General features: G+C 34.4%; 1 protein-coding gene across 1 annotated transcript; it reads right to left on the reverse strand.

Annotated features, from left to right (window-relative positions):
* Nucleotides 1-2506: 2506 nt before the first annotated feature.
* Nucleotides 2507-25311, reverse strand: LOC123307583. The gene is made up of 4 exons (XM_044889950.1): nucleotides 24792-25311; nucleotides 11420-11608; nucleotides 10809-10987; nucleotides 2507-3967 (listed from the first exon to the last, which is right to left on the reverse strand). The coding sequence occupies exons 1-4, from the start codon at nucleotides 24792-24794 to the stop codon at nucleotides 3652-3654; spliced, it is 687 nt and encodes a 228-aa protein (XP_044745885.1). The 5' UTR covers nucleotides 24795-25311; the 3' UTR covers nucleotides 2507-3651.

Consider the following 25311-nt stretch of genomic DNA (forward strand, 5'->3'; position numbering starts at 1 on the left):
ACAAGCTTGGAATTTGTTCATCCAAGCATTCGTATATTTTTCCAGTTAAATCTCCTATAGCATTCTCCGTAGATCTACCTTGTCTAAATCCATATTGGCTCTTCTCTAATATGCCTTTGTGCTCCAGAAATTTTATCATTCTTTTTTTTTAAATTTTTTCTATTATTTTAGACACATTTGAAATCAATGAAATAGGCCTATAGTTAGATATTTCGGTCTTATCTCCACCTTTATAAAGAGGTTTTATTAGGCCTATCTTTGATATGTTCGGAAAAATACCATTTTCGAAACAACAATTGATAACATTGGAAAGGGGTTCGGAGATTTCCTCCTTTATCTGTTTCAGTGTCTCTGCACGTATGCCGTCTATTCCTGGTGACTTCCCATTTTTTAAACTTTCAATGATATTTTCGACTTCCTTCGGATCTGTAGGAGCCATAAAGAAAGTTTCACTTTGAAACTTATCCGTTTCTTCATAATTTTCAATATTTGGAATTTTCCCGGCATATCGTTCTCCTACAGTGCTATAGTGCTCATTAAATGCTTCAGCAATATCTTTTCGATTTTCCAAAGTACCCTCCGTTGTTTTTATTACATCAATCTTTGTTGCAGGCTTGATATCATTACATACTCTACTTACATAATCCCATAAAACCTTCGGTTCAGATTCATTTCTCGAAATATATTTCTGAAAGTAGTTTTGCTTTGCAGCATCACTCTGCTTATGTATTCGATTCCTTAACTCACAATATTTTTTTTTCAGGTCTAGATTTTCCGGATTTTTTTTAAGTTCCTTGTACATATTATTTTTTTCATTTATTGATTTTAATAAGGATGGTGTTATCCAGGACTTACGTTTGATATTTTTGTTTTCGATTTTTACATGAATGGTATTTTTTTTATACAGTTTGTGAGAACGTTAATAAATGTTTCAGCAACTGAATCTGCGTTTGTTTCCGTATACATTCCTTGCCAGGTTTCATTCATTAAGTCTTGTTTAAGTTGCCCATAATTTATATAAATCTTTTCTTTGTTCGTAGTGCCTGATTGTTTGGGTTCCTCAGCTTTGCTGCAAGATAGCATAGTCGGGTTGTGGTCAGTTATTAAATAGTCCAGAATATAGCCATTCATCAGTCTGGAGTGCTCTTCGTATTCCAGCCCTTAGCATAAAAATGATCGAGACAAGAGCCGCTAGCTGGTCTAGTGCATTTGTTTATGAACGATTCAAATCCAAAGGTGTTCACAATATTTTTGTATTCCTCAGCGAAATATTCATTGGATAGGATGTTAATATTAATATCACCCACTATCACGTGCCTTCGACATGATATTGTTTGCAGATAGTTGTATAAACTTTCATTGAACAGTTTTGTACACTGATGTGGAGATCTATATATGGCTGTTAACTTCATATCTTCATTGCATACTCCTTTTATTAAAATATCTACAGCTTTTGTTTCCCCGATTTCAACAATTTTATAACTGAATTTAAGGTTCTCTTTAACGTAGACGACCACTCCATCGTTCTTATTGTAACTACCTTCATTATAAATACAATTAAATCCTTTTAACTGAAATAGATTACAATTTTCAACTTGAAACGTTTCAGTGAGTACAATGATTCCATAATCCAAAGACAAATATTCCAAAAATATGATCAATTCAGGCAAATTTAAATTTATGCTACGTATATTTACATGCAGTATGTTGAAATTATTATTAAATTTTAATTTATGGTTTTTTAGGTAATCAATATCTACTATGATAGTATCATATACTGTGCATTCGTAATCCCTTATATAACGGTTCATTTTGAAAGATACCAAAGCAAGAAACACACGAAAGTTTATTTTTAGTTATTTGAGTCCTATTAGAATTAATTTATTGAAGTATTTTTATTTATTATGAAATCAAAACCTTCTTTTCTGCTTCCTTATCCTACTGTTGGGCAGATCCATTCCTTGGTCTCAACCTTAATTGTTTGTTAGGAGATTTTTTCTTGAATACTCTAGTTCCGATAGTAGATTTTGGAGTAACTTTTCTATTTTGGTTTTGTTTTCTCTCTGTTCCTGTTTGTGACGTACTTGCTTCACCCAAAGTTTCTGTATCCTCCCAATTCACCTCCTTTGAACTTTCATCCCCTTCACTTTCGAATACTGCACTCGCTTGTTCGCTTCTTATTGGTGTTGGTGGTGCACTATCTGCTTTGTTTTCTGGTTGGTTATGCTCTAAGTCTTCCACTGTGTAAGATTTATTTCCGACTGATGAACGAAGATATGAGAATTCATTGTTTCGGCATTCTCTCTGAAACCAATATCCTTATGGTACATTTAAACCCCCTATCCTCATTCAGTTTGAGGTCCTCTATCTCCACTGAGCCGTTGTCCCTTACGTCACCCTGTATAATGGAATTGAAAATAGTCCGTAACATATATGGTGATGTAGAATGTAGAATGTGAATAGGTGATGCTAGGTGAATACATACCAGTTGTAGAGAAAAATATGATTGAATTTATAATATTATTTATTTTTTTATTGCACATCCAAATAATCCAATATAATGAAACTTCACTAAATTGATAAGTCAGATAAGTGAACTGTGAATACAACAATTTTCAGACAATTTTATTTATGACACATGTAAAGATACTTTCAGTTGCATAAAGAAGAATTTAATACATTTTTTTTCTAGTAAATTTCATGACATCGAAGCCTAATTTATACTTACATCTATGCTAATTTATCAATACACCTATGAGGTGAATGAATATCACAAAAAATGTGAACCAGGACACCACTTGCATAGTTTTTTCAACTTTTTGGTACATAATATTTCTTTCAGAATAGTTCTATTACTGAGCAGAGACAGGGAAAGCGCCGAAAGCGGATATTATAAAGACAATAACAAAGTCCACAAAACCAACATCCGATTATTGATTCAGAAGTTGTTCATAGGATAAGTTTATTAAATTCTCATCTTACCTTAACTCTGATCACACATGTTCATCATTTTTTGAAATAAGTCATAGGCTTTCCAGGATTGGATATTTTGTATTTATTTTTTCAGATTGCCGAATGACTTTCATTGTCAATTGTCAGGCAACAAAAGGTGATTGAGCTAGAAATTTCTCATCCATTTTCTAATTTTCTGGCGGATTCTGTATCACAAATTATGTTCCCAAATATCTCCTTTCATAACTATATTTCATAGCAGTTTATAATGATTCTTTAAATTCTATTTCTCAAATGTAATTTTCTTGGTACCTACCAATGAAGCGAGGTATCTGAATCTTGTGTCACGTGATAAAAATTATGGAGTTACCAACTCCTGAGAAAGTTTCAAGCTGATTCGATAAGCTAACAAAGACATTCACACAATGGCTCTACTCTGTAATATGGTTATACAACGTGTACATGCAAATTGAATATAGTATGAGTCGGTCAGTGAAACAGTTATAGAGGAAATGATAGAGATGGCTACTGCCTCCTCTTACCACTAAGGATCAGGCATGTCGCAACATTTCATTCTACATTCTACTCACATCTTTGGAGACATTAACTTTTATCGAAGAGTTTGTATAACATTACAGAATAATTCTATTAAATCTGATATATTTCGAAATGAATTTTTTTCATTACGTAAAAACAAGTTCAGTTTGAATCTCCTTCTTCTTTGTGTTCGTCATTTTCTAGTTTGATTCTCTTTCGATTCTTGACGTCATTACCGAGTCTCTTATAGGACAATGGTAAGTGGTTGTTAGGGGCGATCATCAGGAGATTATTACCGTTTTTGTCACAAAAATACGGCTGTGTGTTCAGTGAAACTAAATGTCTTCTCAACCTAATCCTTGAATTCAGGCTGTTGGAACAGAATTGCAAATCTGACGATACCGATTCACATGTGATGACAACATCGTTGCGGTTCTCTTGTTGCCATTCAACTATGCTGCTCAGCAGTTTGATGTATCTGAAAAAGTAAATCATTTATTTAAGGAACATGTTTGAAGAAATGTGACATGAAGAGTGTTACGCCCAGAAGGATTGAATTCTTCAACATGATTATTAGGCAAGGTTTTATTTTAATCCATGAAGGGTTTACCGTAATGTAATCCGTAACATGTCTCTGAAAATTGTTCATCACAGTAAGGTCATCTTATTGTCACGGAATCTTGCAGAGAACAACAAACGATCTGATGAAAAGCTATATAATAAAAAGCAATTTTACTCTTAAAATTGCTCTCTCTATATGTCTCCACATAGAAGGAGGGTACCTAACGAGGAACCGGTTTCGCTCTTATTTGAGCTCATCAGGATAGGGACAGCCAGTTTCACATACGGTTCCACAGAACATATAGAAAATTTCATTGTGAATTGATACGTGTACGAGTTTCAACAAGCGAAGAATCTAAAACAACATCCAACAGAACATGGTACTTTCAGCATACTTTCCTGTGAAACATCCTTGCAACATAGATACATACGTAGGAAAGGCCATTGCTACGAACGCATTTGTTGTCGTACACACATTCGATATTTCTCTGTCTACCGTGTCACTAAGACAGTGGCTTTACATAGATTTTCCATTACATGTATACTTCATTCACTTTTATTTTAGCAGTCGGTTGGCCATGGAAATTTGACACATTTCACTCTGTATAGTACGAAAATGTGGGGTTATGAAGCTTGTCAAAACATTTTTGGGTTTTAAATCAACGCTATGTTGCCCGTTCTACGTAAAAGTTTCTGTTATTACGTATTTTATCACTACGTCGAATCTCTTCGGAAAATATGTGACGAACATAATTGAAGTTTATAAAAACTGATTGAAGTCATACCAAATCCAGTTATTTGCATGGAAAAAACAAGAGATCAGTATAATAGGTATGCACCAGCTTGAGGAGAGTTAATGTTCGTTATCTTCTTTGGCTTACATCATTTGTATATTTCAAAAATATGAACTCGAAGATGAAATACATATGATGCAGTGGTTTGGAATGGGTTTCTCCCGAAGGAATTAACAGATAATTACAAGAATGTTAAATTCTTCAACAAAAATCATCTTGCATCAATATAAGTAAAATGAATTAAAGGAAGTTTCAAGTTGAGATGAACCTTTGACCAAAAATTTCACATGAATAAACAAGTAACAGGGCAACTTGCGCGTATTTGTGGCTATTCATCTTAATACATTGATGTAATAATAATAATTATAGGTATTTATTAGTACCTTAAGACATTTACATTGTATAGGACAAGTCAAATGAAAAATAGAAAAATCCATTTTAGGGAACTTATTATCCGATGACATTTATCGAAAATCCTGTAGTAAACTTTTCGCATTAATTCACTCAAACATAAAATTCTCAAATGCCACCACTTTTTTGGGTCTCCCAATAGAAGGAAATTCTTTGTCATCCCCTTCATTCACAATCTTTCTGATTGTGGAAATATCCAGCTGAAATATATGTCGTTTAGATTCAGATGAAACATTATATAAATTCTCTTACATTGAATATGTTCGCTACCGTCTGACGTATTGTAGATTGTAGAATATCAGGGTGTAACTATTTGAATGAGTGGACCTGAATTCTAAATAGCACTTCTTGAAACCCTGTCTTTTTTTCAATCACTTTCGGCATTTTCGTAATAAAAATTGATATAAGTTGTGGCAACAGCGTTATGACATTAACGACATTTCATGAGTGCCAACCTAACTTCGTTCTAGTTACAAAAACTTGAGAAAATTATTTCATGGCCAACCGACTGCTAAAATAAATTTGAATGAAGTATACATATTTATTTTTCAACGAAACATTCCAGTAAGCCCAACAGATTTCGTTTCGTATTCGATGCCAGAACTGAAATTGAAGGAAAGAAGAAGAAAAATTCGATCGAGAAGAAAATAAATAAAGTTCATTTATTTTTTGCGCAGCTCCAAAGCTTCTGGCAAGAGTTTTGGCCCAGGGAAAGTGTCTGTGACTTAACATAACGTCAGAATATTATACTTTAAAAAACATATAAAAATCAGCCATGTGAGAATAAGTTAATTAACACTTATTTTCAGCTACCTTTGCCACCTGGTATCTGCCCATGTGTCACTAGGAAAGCTCCACATGTTCGCAGGTATTCAAAGCACATGAGACTCTACTGAGATTCTAAAGTTTTATCTGTGTGAAAATAAGTTATGTCTGGTCGCTCTGGGATCTTGAACTATATATATCCTGTTCAGATTTCGACAAGATGGATTGAATTCTTCGCTCACAACTCCGCGATTATGTCAATTCGACGGTTCATTTGTAGAAGAGGTAATCCCATTGTACTATAATCTGATGATAATGGAACAAACTTGTGTGACGCCGAAAAAGGAAGCGAACAGCTTTGCAAGAAACCAAGATTGAAATCAAGTGCATTAGGTTTGTTCCATAAGGCCTGTTGAATGCTTTAGAAACACACCTGAACTCTGCAGCAAGTCAGAAGTGTAGGAACGGATGATGAGATCGGTCGAGCATGCCAAGACTGTCAAGAACTGTTTCAACTCAGCCTGAGCCGCAAAGAAGAAGTACTCCACACAGTGTTGGTCGAAGTCGAGTACCTAAAGGTACATTGAACATCCACCCACTCACGTAATGTTTTTATATGGAGATAAAATGAAGTGATTTGGTCAGGCAATTCTTCTGATTCGGATATACATTTGCGTAACAAATGGGGTATTGCTGAAAGCTTTGGAGAACCAACCCTAGTGGGAAGAAGCAAATGGCCCTAAAATAAGAATAACGTTTCAGAAGATGAGTAAGTTGTTCTAGCTGTTGACAGTAATTCAGGAAATACCTGACCAAAAAGAAAAGTATAAAATATTTTTTGGCCGAAACAACAGAGTGAGAGTTGTCAATAAAAATTGCAACTAGTGAGTTTCGACGACCTGTGGGAAAAATAATATTGCTAAAATCGGCTTAGTATTTTTTTCGAGGCCCGGAAAGAGTTGTTGACTTAATTCCATATTTTTATTTTCATTTGAAGAAATTTTAAATCGTAAGATCTCATGAATTGCCATTGAATAAAATTGAAAAAAGTCAGATGAGCATATATACAATTCTTCCTAAAATAATTGTTTTGCTCAATCACTATAGAATATCAAGCTCATAGTAAGAGATCCCGCTGCAGAATCACTAGGTTCATTACGTACAAAGACAAACACACATTTTTACATACGTTTATGGATAGGAGAATACAATGCGATAACACCGCAGCCTGTCAAAAGTGGCCGCAAGTAATTTTAATTAAATTGATGTTAATCAATATTCCAAGAAAAATTTCCTTCACTCCGTTTTGAAATAAAATATCATCCACATCATAGCAATGCATGTGAAGAATACTAAAATCCATAGCTGCCGTTGCACAGTCGGCCGCAACTACCTCGCAGCCAGGTGTAAGCAGGTAACATTTCGATGTATTTCTACGTTCATGACGTACACGGATGTTTTTGATATCGAATTAAAGTTAATTTTTGATGATATATGGCTGCCTGTGAAAAAATAGCCGCAAGTTAGGTCTGCCACATGTTAAAATAGTGAGATATCCGAAATAAAGTGAAAGGGAGATGGCGCACAACGCCACTTTTAAGATGAGGATGGTGGATGACAGCCGTGTAAGTATTAAAGCCATTGCGCATGCGTCGATAGAAAGGGTTCTTAGGCGGTGGCTCAAACAATAGTAGGAACGACTTAACATTTACAAAATTATAATTACGTAATGAATATTATGAAAAAAACTTTGAGTATTAAGAGATTTATTTTATAATAAAAATACAAAATTGTACATCAAGTACAAATGTAATTAAATCTCAAGAATTTTTTTCGTGTTTCTTCAAAATCAGTCTCTTGAATCAAGTTATATTTTATATCAGTGTATTACATTATCTAGTCCAAGTCCGATTCCTCGCTATTTTCACAATCGCAGTTGTTACTATGGTCGTCGCAATCAGAGTTTTTTTCATCATCTGAAAATGTGTTAGCTCAATTACATAATACATTTTAAACTTGTATCGGTGTTGAACTTCCCAGAAACCATGTTGGTTTCAGGGCACCATACAGAAGAAGCCAACCATTTATTCTCCGCACTAAACCTCAAACAGTGGTACTTAGTAGCATTGAGCAACATTGAATTGACGAAAATCGTCCGTAGCACCTTTTGCTTTAATGACTTCCAACACGATAAAATGTGGGTTGAAACAAACCCTTTGATTTTTTTTTATGAATTATTCATTATTCTCTTATCCGCATACATCTTGTTGAACATGATAAATCGTCCAGTGTCTTTGGAATGAACTGTGGTGAGACTTCATCTTCATCATCTTTTGAAAAAATTCTTTATGTTTCAATTTTAATTTATTTGGACCTTATTCTTATTAGAATCTATTATATGCATTGCGCCCGAAATCTCAATATTCGTATAGCGCCCGACGAAGGGTTAATACATAAATAATATCAACAGCGTTGTGTACAACGAGCTCCAACACGTGGTTATAATATAAGAATAATTCAGCTGCACTGTTGAGAACCCTTAGACTCCTTCCACACCACGGGTTTTTACCGTCGAGTTTTTACCGGAAAACAACCGAATGAAAAATTATTCATCGGGTTTTATCCGTACGGTGGGCACATCTAGTTCTCGAATCTCGTGGCGATAAGCGCCGCCGAAAGTGCAATCCGGTTGTTTTCCAGTGCGAAACTAAACCGGAACACTTGTGAAAGATCCCATTATATCAGTTGGCTCGTTCCAGAATCGCATCTTCTCAATCTGTTACGTCAATACCGTCCAATCCATGGAGGTTCCTACCTCCATGATCCAATCAGAGCAAAGTAACCTGAAAATAAATCTGCTCGCTCTCTTTCCTCCGAGATGTTATTCTGGAACTCTGCTATAAGATATAATTCGGAACATCGGGTAAAAACCCAATGGTGCGAAATGAGTCTAACTCTGTCTTACTTTATTTCGGATATCTCGCAATTTTAACAGATGGCAGATCTAACTTGCGGCTATTTTTTCACAGGCAGCCATACATCATCCTATTCGAAAAAAAATTAGCTTTAATTTGATATCAAAAACATCCGTGTACGTCATGAACGTAGAAATACATCGAAATGTTACCTTCTTACACCTGGCTGCGAGGTAGTTGCGGCCGAGTGTGCAACGGCAGCTATGGATTTTAGTATTCTTTACATGCATTGCTATTATGTGGATGATATTTTATTTCAAAACGGAGTGAACGAAATTTCTCTCAGAATATTGATTAACATTAATTAAATTTAAATTACTTGCGGCCACTTTTGACAGGCTGCGGTGTTATCAGTGTACTCTCCTATCCATAAACGTATGTAAATATGTGTGTTTGTCTCTGTACGTAATGAACGTAGTAATTCTGCAGTCGGATCTTAGACTATCAAGAAATTATTTCGTCTAGATATAGCACTCCTAATGTCATTGAATATAATATGTTGCAGAAGTAGGTGAAGAACTCAGAGGGTGATAGAGATGCAGAATGCAGAAGTGATAAAACAGTCCACCCACATTCCCAACGAAGTAAGATTCTCCAAAATATCAATCAAGTTATTAAATTCTTAGATAGAACGTTGGTGGAAAATTATGAGAATATTCATTGAAAGCATTTTATCTAAATTTTGTTTTGTTATATGTACTACGTATATATGTATATACTCAATTCGTTGATAGAGTATCAGGTTTTCATAAGTGGGTACTCCAATACCTTTCCTATCGGTGAAAAAAAAAGAAACTGAAAATAGATACCAATATATCTTAATATGACAATATGATGGAGTCTATGACTCTCTCATTGTATAAAGACCACCAGTGGTTTTTATACAATGACTCTGTTAAAACCGACGAGTAGCGAGTCAAACCGATAACCTCGCTACGGACATGATGCGTCCTGCGATCGCGCTAAAAGACAACCATCAACAAAGTCGCAACCATCAGCAGGAGTTACATTTTTTTATGCAGACATCGTGTTGTGATTTAGACCAATAGGATATACTGAAAAAAGTGCTTTTCAGTTCAGAACCTATTGGAAAGGTGATACAGTAGAAGGGGGCAAGCTAATTGACTGAAATCTGTTCATTAGCAGTGGCGTAGCATAGACAACGGGTGAAGTTACAAAGAAGATATTCAAAAGTACCTTCTACTTTTTGCAAAACGTTGTTTATCTCATGAAGAGAGGAAGTGTTTCAGTTATTTTCACGAGTCAGTATGGTTAGTGAAGAAGAAAAAAATTAATTACTCATATTGCAATTTTATCGGTAGCTGCGCCAATGAGAGATATGAGTGGCGTGGCGTGTGGCGATACCGGAGATACCCTATTACACCTCCCATCTTCTTGAGCATGACGAAGTTTTCGCATTTGCCCCGAAGATTTTTGTGATTTCGGCTTGAAAACAAAAATTTGTGTCTTTGTAAATTATTGTGATATCGCAGTACTCTTTGAATTATTTTTGGCTGCTTACATTTTGGAATTCGGTTGAATGTTCACTTGTTATATTGTGGGCCAAAACTGCCACATTTAAAACAAACTTATCCAGTATGTCAGCTTCCAAAATATACTAATGCGTATGTGTAAAATAAAAAAAGTAAGTGAATGCAAATTTCTGAAAATTTCTATTTAATTTGAATTGTATTATTAATGAGATATAAGAAACTAGTTTAGTTGAGTTGGTTCGTTGTGGAAACTAACGCGAATTTTGAAAATTCAGGGGGAAAAGTAATCCTATTTTAATTCTATATAGTGTAGAACGAACCTTATAGCCATCCTGAGAATTTCGTTCTTCGATAATTTTTTGTCAGGAGGGTGCGTTGGAACCAGCTTTCTCAATTCTCCAAATGCTCCACTTACATTTTGTTGCCGCCATCTTTCCCTGGTGTTTGTGAATATTTTTCTGGTTATACCCCTGTTTGTTGTGGAATCCACATGTGATGCCTGTGATAGAAAAAGTATTTTTCTTTTTTTTGGTCTATTCGAAAAACATTCTGTTCTACATCGTAGATTTTGAGAGGGGGAGGGCGGGTTGCCTTGCACTATGCACTACAATACACTACACTACAATAATGAAATGAAAAGGAGAGATTCCTTGTAAATTGTAAGAAAAAAGTTCTATAAATATGGAACTGCAAATGCTTCGTATTCGAGATACCTACATGTTTAAATTGAAATTCAAATTGTTCATTCAATTATTATCCCCCCCCTCCAGAAATTCAGTCAAGGATCGCCCTTGATAGGCATTGCGTCAAGCAAAAATATTACATCTTTGGCGTCAAGTATGTTAGCCTTATCAGATGACCTACACGTGCAGCGGTAGAAATGTGGATGAATATTCTGTTGCTAGCTTCTCACCGGTGGTGCCTTACCTACCTGTAGAGTGTGAGATGTCCTGATGAAATCAGATTTTTTATCGTCGTCGCTATCAGCTACTGAGTATTCATCAAAAAATTCATCCTCTTCATCGGAATCTTGAAGCTCTGAAAATTTACTTGGTGAAGGGGGTGTACTTTCGAAGCGATCCAAAATACTTCCTGGAGATCCAAATGGAGTGATGAGAGGCTGAAAAAATAATTATATATATATAGTCGTTCGATACATCACGATAAATTCACAAAAGTGTAGTAGGTATAAATAGACAAATTCAATCGCTTTTTGAAAGCATTGAAAAATCTTGAAAAATGAAACAATATAGAAGTTTATTTGTTGGGATATCAAGTTAAGTATTGTATTGTATTATAATCAGGTGAATCAGGTGAACTAAGTATGAAAAAGCCACCCAGAACTGTGCAAAAGCTTTCTGTTTATTGCTTGAGAAAGTATTTGATTTTTTTTTGTGCTCCCTGCACTTTATGCTTAGTAAGTAGTATGCTTGAGTAAGTATACTTAGTAATTAGAGCACTCTATCAAAGCGCCTAGTGTTAAATAATCCCTAAAATGCTCGAATACTTCTGGGGATTACTGAGTGTTTATCCCTTCTATTCCGAAATCTTTTCGAACCATGATATCGAACATTAACGTGGACGCTTCGCTCACACGTTGAAATATCTCAATCATTAGGGGAGACTGGGGAGGGTTGATACGTTTTTTGGAATTTTTATTCTGGAAACGGAATTATATGAAGAAGCAGGACTTTTCTTATATTATATAATTCTTCAATTAATCGTTCAACAAAATAAATATAGAAGTCGCAAAACATAAACATCTTATTCTGTACAGAACCTTGAACACAAAAACATGCAAACTGTCTCAAGCCTCCCCACATATGGGAGGATTGATACGATGTACTGGGAGAGTAATCGAGAGGATTATTCAGCTCAGTAGGTAGGTCAGCAATGATACTGGCTTGCTTTGGTCCTATAGGTGTAGAAAAATCAGGAAATTGTCAGTTAGTCACTTCCACACAGGAAAAGTCGGCCTCGTTAAATACATGGGGATTGTACGGTTTTTAAAAATCCCTTTGATATGTTGGATGGTGAAGACGCCTTCATGTAGGCCTATCCAACTAGCTACGGAATATTTTTTGAAGATTATACATGTATCAGGCCTCCCCACGACAAATGTCTCAAACCTCCCTGAAAGCAATTTTTAAAGTGATTTATGTTTTCATCTTATACCCATATATTTTGAAAAGCGAAAAAAATTGTAAATTGAGTAGTTTTATGCATATTTCCCAGTGAAATGTTTGTTCATGCCGAAGAATTAATGCATGATCATACACTGAGAGAACGAAATAGTGAAATTACAGTGCAAATCTTGGGTTATTTGTGACCAACGATAATCACTGGAATTTCACAAGGAATATTCTGAAACGAAAACCTTGTAAAATCACAGAAAATATAAATCACAAGTTGGTTGTGATTTCACATGAAATTTTTTCTAATGATTTTTTTAGAAACTAAACCTGTGAATACACATTGTGAAATCACAATAGAATTTTATGGTATCAACTGTAAAATTACATTTATTCTGTGAATTCGCAAAGGATTATTATAGAAATAAATAGTAAAATTAAGAAATTTTGGAAAATTACAGGATTCATTGTGGAATTACCTCTCTTTCTCGCGAAAATACGTCGTGAAATTTAGCATCAATGAGACCGTAAAACACTATAATGTTGTGAATAAACAGAGCAAATTCACAAAATTTAATTGTGAATTTCAAGTATTTGTTAAAATTCCAGAATTCATTGTAGAAATACCCCACACCCTTTTAAAATTACTTCGTGAAATAACCATGAAATTTACTGGATAATTGTCTTTATTTTGTTATTCATCAAAGTAGTTGTACAGAACTAAATTGTGAATTTCAAAAATTCAACTGAATTTGGCACAATCACTGCCTAAAATATACACTTCAATATGGAAAACAAAAAATTTTAAACATTATATCAGTTAAAAAACAACCACAACATGAAATTAATATAATCTTCAATATAAAAAACAATATGAAACATTACATCAAACAAAAACAACAACCACAAATATCATCTAAAATGATAAACATTCTTTTCAAAATGTAAAAAAAATTAACATAATTGTGAAGCATTCAACTATGAAATATCAGCTTCTGAAAATATTGATATAGGTATGCGCTTATTTAGCGGTTCATATCATAAGAGTATAAAATTAAAATTCAAAAACAAAGTATACCTAGTCATTTTCCAACAAAAAAGATGCAATCTTCTGGAATAGATAAATTTATGAATTTGTTTTCTATAAAACTTGCTTTTGTCGTGCTTGACTTACTTCCGGAATCCGGATGAATGTTGAAATGCATCCTTCGGAACATCTTCATAGATCAAATTGAGGGCCTCCCTGAATACTTTGGTTGTAAACACATATCGTTTTTCCATAAAGAATTCGTATCCGTGGTTTATTCCTGAAAAAAAAATGAAATAATTAGGAATCCAATAAGCAATATTTCGATACAGAATAATTGAATAATAAGTTGTATGCATGCGGTGTTCAATTTTTTTCATTAGTATCTGCCAAAGGAAAACCACAAATCGAAAAAATAAACATCGCTTTCAAAAAATGTGAACTATCTACTTACCAGTATATATTTCTTTTGTCACACACTTGAAACCTTCAAGGAACTTGGAAGGCAGAAATACTTGGAACTTGAAAGAACTAAAAACAAAAAACTGAACCATGTATAACTCTTTGCACTTCAGAGTTCTTAAAGACACAGTGGATCATTCCAGAATGAATTGGGTTATGGGGTAAGTTAGTGAGTAACTACGATAGGATATGGGATTGGGCAACGAGCAGGTGCCAGTAGCAGGAAAGGTTTTGATTGGCCACGGAATGAATCTAGAAGCAGATAAAGTTGTGATTTTACAATTGCATTATGAAATTCCATTGAAGCTGTGAATTCGGATCCAGCCGAGGGACGTCACGTACCGCATAGGTGGAAAATAACTTGATATTTGCAATCATATTGTAATATTACGTTCAAGCTATGAATGTGTTTAACACATTGTCAAAATAGATATTTTACAGAAATACCCAGACTTGCGAGTTTTTTCAGCAGTAGGTACCTACTCAAAATATTTTCTGACCAAGTGACAAACAGAATTTGTTTTTTGATTATGGTTGAGGAGGAATGCAGGAACCTATAATCTCTATATGAATTATATCTATATGATTTATATCTTCAGAAATGTATTCATATAAAAAACAGGTCGAGAAAAAAATTTCTACAAAAAACGTCATTGTGGTCTCAATGCGATGAATAAATTGGACAAAAAGTCATCTGTATGGACTCTATGTTGTACTGATGGATCAAAATTAGAAAGAGGTACAGGCATTGGGGTGTGTGGACACAGATCAATATAAGTCAGCAGTCAAAAATGAGGAGGGGAGGAAGCAATAAAAAAAACCTGTACACACACTCCTAGACATGCACAGAATAGTTATAACAACAAAAAAATTCGTCTTTCCTTCACCGATCTACTACCGAAAGCTCCTGGAGCTGCCACGAGATGAGCTTCTGAAAAGTCAGCTTCAGATGAGACTCTATGGATCGGAAAAAGAACAGCACAATTTTAGCCTTCGTAAGATCATCAGTTATTTATTAAATTTCAAGCGGCATCTTTGGAACGCTCTTATGGAAACCGATTGATCTATTTTTTTATTCTGTTTCCATTTTCGAGAGAAATATTTTGACCATAATAAATTTCAACAATTTTTCTCTTGCTGTAGACATGTAAATAAAAAGTGTTCGATCCTTGAAGGAAATTGTGTCGCGATATCATGTTGTACAATTATATTTTTTCGTGGGAATTTCACAACCACCTTAATAATACATTGTATAAGTACATTTGTGAGGGAATTTTAAAATTAAAAGGGTTCTGCATTGTAATTCTACAACACAACATTTTTTTCTTCGCAAATTCACAAGAAAAATTCTCAAATCACAATAACTTTGTGAAATAACGTTGTGAAATCACATTTTCATGTGATAATTCACAAAATTATTGTGATTTAAAAAAAATTTAGATCACAATAATGTTGTGAAATTACCGTTTTATGTTGAAATTCACAAATTTATTGTAATATTGCATTGCAGTTGTAATTTTTCAGGTGAATATTACAACCCTTGTGATTTCACAGAGAATTAACACATATTTTCTGTAAATTTCATATTCACTGTAAATATACATGATAGTTTTACATTTTTCATGAAATTTCGCAACACCCTTGTAGAAACATCCAGATATTAGTTGTGAAAAAAATAATCCAACTGTGTAACTGTAACCTGTCCAGCTAATATATGGGTAATTTCACATTGTAACCTCAAGATTTTTCTCAGTGTAAAACCCTTAGGTAACTTGAGTAAAAACTTACAATTTCTCACCTCGAAACACTCTTCGCTGAATATTTCACAAACAAACTACTGTTAGCCTTACATAAGAATAGTGTTCACTAGTATAATACTTTTGAAAACGGCTACAGATCGCGGATATAAGCCTGTATCAAGCCTCCCCATGTATCAATGCTCCCTAGTCTCCCCTAATCACCGTCATTGTTAAACTAGTTGATTAAATAACATTGGCAAAATCGGATAGACTTTTGAGGGCATTTTGCAGATATACCTACGAGTATGTACAAAATTATTTCGGTGTTACATGTATCTGAATTCTTTTCTCAATATGATCAGAATACTGATCTGAATGAATTGGAGCAAAGTAGCTAGATTGAAAGTACGGATAGGAATATTTTTGCCTTTTGCAGAATTCCGTAAAAATCGTATTGTAGAAAACATAAGAAAATCTTAATTTTCCTCATAAGGTATTTTATTAAGAGCCAAGTATCGATTTCTAGAGTTGATCATCCCAATATTTTTGAAATATTCGAAGAAAAAAATCGCATTCAAGCAGTGTTCAATATGTTCAGTACTTAAATAGCTAGTTTACCGCTGTGGTTATGAAATTGTACAATTGGCCGAAAACTCCTGTTTGTTCTAACAAATATCTATAACATTCTTCCACATGTTGACTTTGAGTCCAAAAAATTACGAATATTTCAGCTGTAGGAAAAAGTTCATCAAAGAACTTTTTTTTTTCTTTATTTTTGTTATTTCTTTAAATGTTCACCTCTTCACCATTTTGAATGTATGTTATTGATAGCATTTGATGTTTGCATTGATAGCATTTGATGTTTGCAGCCATGCAATTCAAATTTATTAAATCGAATTATTTTCATGAAACTATGGAAGCCCACTGTTGTTAAATGCTTGCTGACTTGGAAATTATATCGATTTCAGTATCAGGGTTGGGAACACTGTTGTGCCCAGCCCACCCTGGACCCTACGCCTACGTCTACGCCCATGACCATATTTCAAAGTTTTGCATACAGTAATGAAAAGACAATGAGCTGAAACAATTCTTCAATGCATCAGATTCTGTACTCATCTCATCCCGGATCAAAAATGTTTATTGCCTATTCGAAAAATCTACTTGATCTTGAAATGAACCTAACTCCCAGGATGTATGCATTCGATATCCCACTGAAGCAACTTTCATTTGAAACGTCCTTTGACCCTGGCTCTTCCAAGAAGTTATTTTAGTGGACCTTTTGAAATGAGTCACAATCTATATATAGGGCGTAAATCGTAAATGAATAGGTGCAAAAGAATTTGAGGGGTGATCCTTTGTCAAGAAATAGTTTGCTGTTTTCATATATGATTCTTTCAACCAGCCTACATACAGCCTCTTAAAGATGGAACCCCTTTCAATTTCTTTCCTAAAAACCAGAAAACCTACAGAAATAAAACTGAGAAACCATCCTATGGGAGTACTAAGGCAATTGAAAAAAAAAATGGCGGAATTCCTCTCTTATTGTAAGGGGTGGAAAAAGTCTCAGCTAAAATTTGTTTCGCAACAAACTTTTTCTTCGATCATATTATACCTACCATTAAAAAATTATTTTTTTAAGCTTGATTTATTTCGACCAAACGAGATCTTCTGTAATTTCTTGCTAAAAGTAACTGTCATTTAGAAACAAATTATTAATCAGCATGTACTTTTGCGTGAGTTGTATAAGTTGTAATTATCTTCGAACTCAAATTTACCTAGTAGAAGAAGGCGGATATCATACCGACATTTCGGAAAAAAACACGAGAAGTTTTTTCATTACTCATTGAATATCTGCTCAATTTGATTTCTATCGGTATTCTATGGTTACTAAAAAAAATATTGAAAATTGCTTTTCACATGTCGCCTTTGATTGGCTGTATATACTAAGGAGGTGCTGCCCAAAAAAATTCATATGTAAGCAACCCACACTACATTTTAACAAGGAATCAACTCTTGAATTTTTACTCGAATATTCATTAACACCCTGTATATAATTACACAATTATTACTTAAGATATTCATAAATAGAAAGACTATACTCTCGTTATCATTGTTATATGTCAGAAATTTTGGTCAAGAAGTGATTCGCTCATTAGGTTTGTTTTTGAAATCTCTGGTTTTTCTTCCAATTCGAAAATTCAATGATACATTCAGAGAAAAAACTTTATTCCATAATTCTGAATAATCCAAAAGTGAAACATTATTTTTCATAATGCTATTAGATTATAGTTGAAAAAGTGTCTCTAAAAACCAAAAAATTATGAGCAGTATTCGAAATCGTCAAATTTAAATTTTCGCTTGAAACTAAAAACGAATGATTGAGGTAGCTACGGTTTTTATCATTCTTCGTTTTCCGAAGAACGAACTGAAAAACGCGCTATACGTTTCGCTCTAGGTTTCTTAGTTCTTAGTTTCTGTAATCTCCTCATGGGAAATTTTGGTAACACCCTGTTCTGTTGAGACAACGAGGCGAGATATACCGGAAATGAGGGCATCAAACGGCTCAATTTTTCGCCAACAATTCTTATGAGCCTACAGCAAAACGATAAAATGTAGGTACCTAGGTACTGGAAAATCCGAGAAAAAAGCTGGAATGCTGATAGTAGTGATAGTAAAAGTTTTTAATATCAATATTTTAGGTTATTCTTGGCCAACTGCATATAAATCTCTAACGGGCGATAAGCGACGTTGATAACAAAAGATCGTATAAAATTTGTAAGGATTTAAACGCCTAATTGGGCTGGGCTGGTCTGGCGTGGGACTTGTCCCACACACTTGACGTGTCAAGTCACTCGTGCGCACAAGCCCTAAACCTATTATGCCCGTCGAAAAGCCAATATGTGTGTGTGAGAAAGGGGATTGAATCCACTGATATGAAACCAGTAGATTGCAACAATAATAAAATCATTTCAATGGGACGTCGGTCCTCACCCTCTTCGAGGGGTGATTGATTACGGAATGTGTTTGAATACAACATTGAGCTAATGAGTTTTTTTGGGAAGTACTTGCACACGAGCCAGCACGTGGATGTGCCGTTTATCTGAAGAAGACACCTGGTGTATATTTTCATTCCCACTCGTAAATTTATGGATTAATTTAAGATTAAGAGACATTTTATCTTTTTAATCCGAAAACATAGGTGTAACTCATAACAAATTCATAGGGATGATTCTATATAAATTATGCATTTTCAATGTACAATTCTTTCTGTCCAAAAAACCCTCAAACACGGAAACACGGTGTTTCTGAATTGACGTGAGAAATTTTAGAGATAAATTTTTTAGTCAATATTAGGTAAGGGATGGTTGTTAATATAAATTTTTGTTCAAAACTTCTTTTCCTCCAGGTTACAGCCCTTTGAAATAGGGGCAAAATAATAAATTTTATATCTACGAGAAAAGATTATACAGGGTGTTTCATTGGTAAATGAACATACGGTAACCTGAGCTAGAGCTACCCTTGGCTAGCCCAAAAAACCCATAATACATAGGTCTTATCAATTCCATAACCGAGATACATCATTCATGTATTCACCTAAAATTTGAATTTCTCATAACTTTTGCACCAACCAGTATAGTCGGTTGATATTTGGAATATATGATTCACTTACACAGGTCGATAGATTCACATTTAAATTTCTAAAATATTCCAGGTCCGTATTTGAAAAATATGGGACTTCTTCCAAGCTGAAATTCAACACCCTATAAATTAAAATTTTGGAATTTGATTGAGATATTTGGAAAGAGCAGAAAATTTTCAATGAGATTCAGTAGATTTCATTGTCCTTCACGTCATTTTGCTCTTCTTCAAAATTTGTCTGATACTTTTTTTCTTATCATGTCTGGATTATTGCGTAATTCATTGCAGGCAACTTGGATACGTTGCATGAGAATCTCCTCACTTACTTGTCTGAAATGGGGTGGAGCTCCATCATGCTGAAAATGCATTCTTGCAATGTCCGTACCTTCGAGTAATATAGGAAAATGATTTTGGAGGAAATCTAAGTAAAGATCACCCATATGCCGTCTTGGTAGGACGGTGGTGGTCCAATTAATCGATTTTCATGAACGATTTGTAACCCTGTATACAGCCGTATGCACCGACATATTCAAAGCGAGATTAAAGTTAATATACTTGATTATTTCTCTAATTTCTATAGCAGTTACCGTAGCCACCGCATTAGCGTTAATCCTGTCCTGAATAAGTCGGTGCAAACGGGTTTAAAATTTTAAAACCCGTCAAAAACTGATGTAACGTCTTTAGGCCCGGATCTAGGGGGGGGCAAGCGGGGCGCTTGCCCCGGGCGTCAGCTTAAGGGGGCGCCAAAATCAACCAGAGGTTGGAATTTTTTTTTTAGTTTCTCGGAAAAAATTAAATTCCTAGAGCTAAAATCGAAACTGTATGTTGGAAACATGATAAACCATCAAAAATCTTCGAAATCAATGAGGGATGGATCAATTAACTGTATATGTATTATTCAGTCATCTAGGAATGACCGCCACACTTGGGTGAAATAGGTTAAAATATGGGATATGTCTACAATGTGTCGCAAGCATAGAGCCAGTAATTTCTTTGCCTGGGGAATTACCGACTCATCCCCATTTCATCTGGAACTAAGGGACAAAATTTCCGATTTTTTATGGACCATAACTTAAAAACTAATCCTTTCAGCAAAATTCTATTCGCATATTCATAATCTACGCCCTCGATTTAGTAAATACAACAATATTGGTGGAAATCGTAGAGATCGAAAATTTTTCAAATATTCCATACCTACTGTATGGATTTTTTGAAAAATATTTTTGGTCTCCGATCAAAACCAAATTTGTACTGTTCACTAATACAAGGGCGTAGAACACGAATATGCAAACAGATATTTTTTAAAAATTAAGTTTTCAAGTTATGGTCGATGGAAAATCGTAAATTTTGGACCTTCGCGGAAAAAATTATAAAATCTAAACTGTTAGCGGTAGATGAATGAAGTGTGGTTTTTTTTATTCGCAAAGAACCAATCAATCACAAAAAAATCAGCATATGACTAGCGCTTTTTTTCTGGCTGCTACACCTCCTCAAAGTTGACCAATTTCTTCGAAATTTTGCACTTAAAGTGATTTATTTCTCAAAATACTGATCCTTCAAAAAATCAAATTGCACATTCGTGATCTACGACCTCGAATTAATAAGTAAAATGACCCGGGTCGATATATGTCGCTAAAAAAATTAATTTTCGTTCCGAATAATTTCGTTCGTAAAGCGCGGGTAAAAACGATAGGTGAGCAAGGGTTGCAAACGACATTCTTGTAAAAACAAACTTTTTTATTTTTCGAACGATTTCAACCCGAGTCATTTTTTCTACTAATTGTTGGTCGAAGATTACGAATAAGCAATTAGATTTTTCCAAAGATGAGTACTTTCGGAAAAAATAACTTTTAATGAAACAATGGGAAAAAATAAAAGTTATTTTTTTCCTAGAGTACTCAATTTAGGAAAAATCTAATTGCATATTCGTAATCAACGACCTCGAATTAGTGAAAAAATATCAAAATATCTCGGATTGAAATCGCGATGACGAATATGCAATTATATGTTTCCTAAGAACCTTAGAGGGCCGGGGGGGGCGGCATCATGAATTTTTCATGGTCACGGTCAGAAAAAATCGTAGATCCGGGCCTGAACGTCTTCAACCTTTTGCCAAAGAAGATAACCAACATAGCTCTTAATCTTGAAAATTAATTTTCACCCATTGCGAAAATAAATATATTAAAGACTGATCCCTTGTACTTTCCATGCAAACTAAATAAGGAATCGCTTCAACCCGTTTGTATAAACGTTAGTTATATTATCACATATTTTCGAATTAATTTATTTTTCAGAGAAAATACGTAATTACTAAGACTTTCATGTGGAACGTACAATATAGTGCTGATTTCTTCTTCTTCTTCCTTCACTAACGTGCGTTCAAAAAAATTCGTCGTCAAGTAGGCTATGGAATTTTGAACGATGATATTCGGTGTCTGAACGTAGGTCTTTTCTTGAATTACTTCATCTTCCCAAAATGTAAACAATGATGACATTAACCTATAGATACCTATATCGTAATTTGTGGTTGTATTCTGCTTTTCATTCGTAAGTTACGAATCTGTAGCGTACGATCGATCTGTAAGTTTCAAATTGACAGATTCGTAACAATGCAATTCTGGAAATGTTTCTGTCACTATCTCATTGACAGTGTCACTTTTGAACTACTTATCGTAAATAGTTACGGATTCCTGTAAGCTACAGACTAACCGTCCAGAATTGCAATTTTCCTGTAAGCTTATGAAAACTTACAGATTGGCTTACAGATGAAAGCAGAATACCACCATTGGTATGGAAAGTGAAGAGGCACTTTTAAGGAAAAATTAATTTCGCCCAAAGTGCGACAAGCATTTCTTCCATTGAGTCAAATCACAAGAGTCCAAACAATCTGAGGCGGTTATTAAAAAAATTCTTGGTAAAAATTTTAACCGATGTCCACTACTTATTTTCATACGTAAGAGACATGAATCCTGAACGGATCGTGGTAATATGTTTTTTTTTTTTGTAAAAAGGTTCTACCTATTCCAGATATTGAAATTCTCACTGTGTTTTATTCTTAATACTTTTGGACTTCTTTGGTTTAGTCATGGATTTTCAGTAACGACCAAATCAATTCAAATTTGGTTGTTAATGAAAATCCAACTAAAGAAATATGGGATAATTTATCAAAATTCAATTCAGCTATAAAAATGCATGATGCTTTCTCCTTATTTATAACGTTCTACTGTTAAAGTCCCATAAAAGAAAATAAGTCCCACATTTTGCCATTGACTGATGCATACCGAACTCCCATTTTTTTTTAATGCAACAAGGATAGCTAATCAATCTTTTCAATTTTCTGATAACATGTCAATCTTTAATGAAAACAAACTGATGTCTTTCATTAAAAATAGTGTGGCATGAAATATGCCAACATATACTCCAGCCACTTGAGATAAAACCCGAACGGAGGTCCGTGGAGCTTCTGTCTTCTGTCATCATATTTTCATTATTGCTGAAAAACCCTGAGGTTTTCTTCTTTGGTCGACCACTTCTTTTTTTTGCTTGAACATACCTGTTCCGTCAACCCATCGCAAAACAGTAGGTACTTTCGAAAGAATGATTCTTTCAGCAACATTGGGATATACATTGGGAATGTCGCTGGAACATTAAAGAATATTTCAACTCTCCTACTATTTTCTCCCAAATTTTGAAGTAGGATTCGATAATGAATGCTTTTTACACGTCCGTAAAAACCATCTTTATAATTTTCTGATCATTTTAATTCAACAACAACACAAAATGCTTCTAACTTGATAATTCACCTGGAAAATAGTACAGCAAAAGTTAAGAATTACTTTTAGACCCGAAATATCGGCATTCAAAATTCCATATCCTATTTGACGACGAATTTTTTCAAACGCATGGTATGTCCAAGTCAACCGAATGAGCCTGCTGCTAAGCATTTTCGAATATCCATTTCGAATATCTCATGCTAGTACATTTTCATTGTTGAAAAATAAATTTTAATACCTACTTATGTGTAATATGAAACAAATACACTTACTGATAATATTTTCCAAGATGGTTTACATCACTTGTATCTAAATTCAATATATGTAATTTCACAGCTCGACTCTGCATACTTTTAGACACTTTTTTTCGAACACTCAGTATGTGCTGCGGGTTCAAAATGAAGAAGAGTTGAACAGAATTTAACATAACTCAGAACCGCGGCAAAGGACAATAAATATTATTATCGAAGGAATAAAAACAGGGCCGTATTTCGAAAAAAATTGTTTAAAATATGAATTCGTTCGGCTCCTATTCCCTTGAGACAAGTGTGCCATGCAAAGTGAAAATTGAATTTTGTGGAATAAATTATGTAGTTTTTCATGGCAGTAACGAAATTTCTGTAAGGGATGTGAAAAATATAGATTTTGGGCTTGAATGAAAAATTACGATATTCTGAGTACTGCCTTGAAAATATTGATATTTCATGAACCGTTTGGAAGAGCTTTCTGAAGTGAACAAACCCATAAAATTTGATCCAAATCGGAATTTGCAGTCCAGAATTATGGCTATCGCAAATTTAGGCCAATATTCATCAATCACCCCGTATCTCCGAAACTGATAGCCTTAGGATACAAAAAGAGCAAGTTTTCTGAAAGGCCTGGATGACCTGCATTCACCATTAGGCTATGGCCAACGACTCATGAAACACCCTATACCTAGTCCATTCGAATTTTGAGTATTGTTTGAACATAGCAGAACACGTTATTTGGTTGAACCTCTTGGATATTTCGGATTCGCTTAGGATAGTTTTTGAGGGGTCTGTTTCCGTCTTTTGGATGTAGGTTTTTTGTCAGTTTTTCCACATAACTGGGAGAATACGTATTAAAACTATATTTTTTGAAACATTTTCTTGAAAAGAGGTAGGTACTTTCGATATATCAATCTGATTCTTACCCCTTTTTAATAATGCAATTTTAAAGATATGTCTCTTCGTCTTTCGAGAGTTTTACAACAGCAAGGACCCAAATTGTCTTTTTACGCCCTTGATTTCAATTCGAAACAAAAACCACTCAGTTTTGGGATTCAATCATCCCTCAAAAGATTGCTTACATTATATCGAGCATGGAGCTAAATAATATGTAAGATATCCGTTAAGAGAGAAATTAGAAACAACTATTCTATCAGAGACGTTTCGTCACATTTGTTGGGCCTTCTTCACGTGTCAAAATGATAAAAAATTCAGAAACATTCGTATATCGAAACTAGTCATAGAAATGACAAAATTTGAGAACGTGAAGAGCATTTACTTACCATTTTCAATTATTCAAAACCGATGATGATGGAACTCATAATACACTTATTTAATCGAGAACTATACCAACTCCTCACGTCAGAACGGTTCTTGGAACAAAATTGAAGTCAAACATATCGAGCATCCAATCCAAGGATTTCCATAATCACTTGTGTGGAAAACTGCAAGTGGCAAAGATAATTTTCATTGCCCTTATCTCCCGCTTGCAGCCACCGCACTTGGACCAATCCAGAACTTTCAGGGGAGGGCGTTCCAGGATGCCAACCCTAATTTCGATCTCTCCCGACACCCGACATCCAGCTGCATGTCCGATGACCGTATTTTTTCCACATTATCCGCATTTCCATATTCAATGTTTGATAATTTTTCTATTCATGAATTGATTTTATTCGTAATCTATGAAAATTTCATTAGTCAATTGGAATGAAGAAGTTTATCAAGAAGTCATTTCAATTTAACACTTATTTATGAAAATATTCCGGCTGTAAGAAAAAGATTCAATTTCTTCCAGAAATGGCA

The sequence above is a fragment of the Coccinella septempunctata genome, chromosome 2 (assembly GCF_907165205.1).
Source record: "Coccinella septempunctata chromosome 2, icCocSept1.1, whole genome shotgun sequence".
NCBI lineage: Eukaryota > Metazoa > Arthropoda > Insecta > Coleoptera > Coccinellidae > Coccinella > Coccinella septempunctata.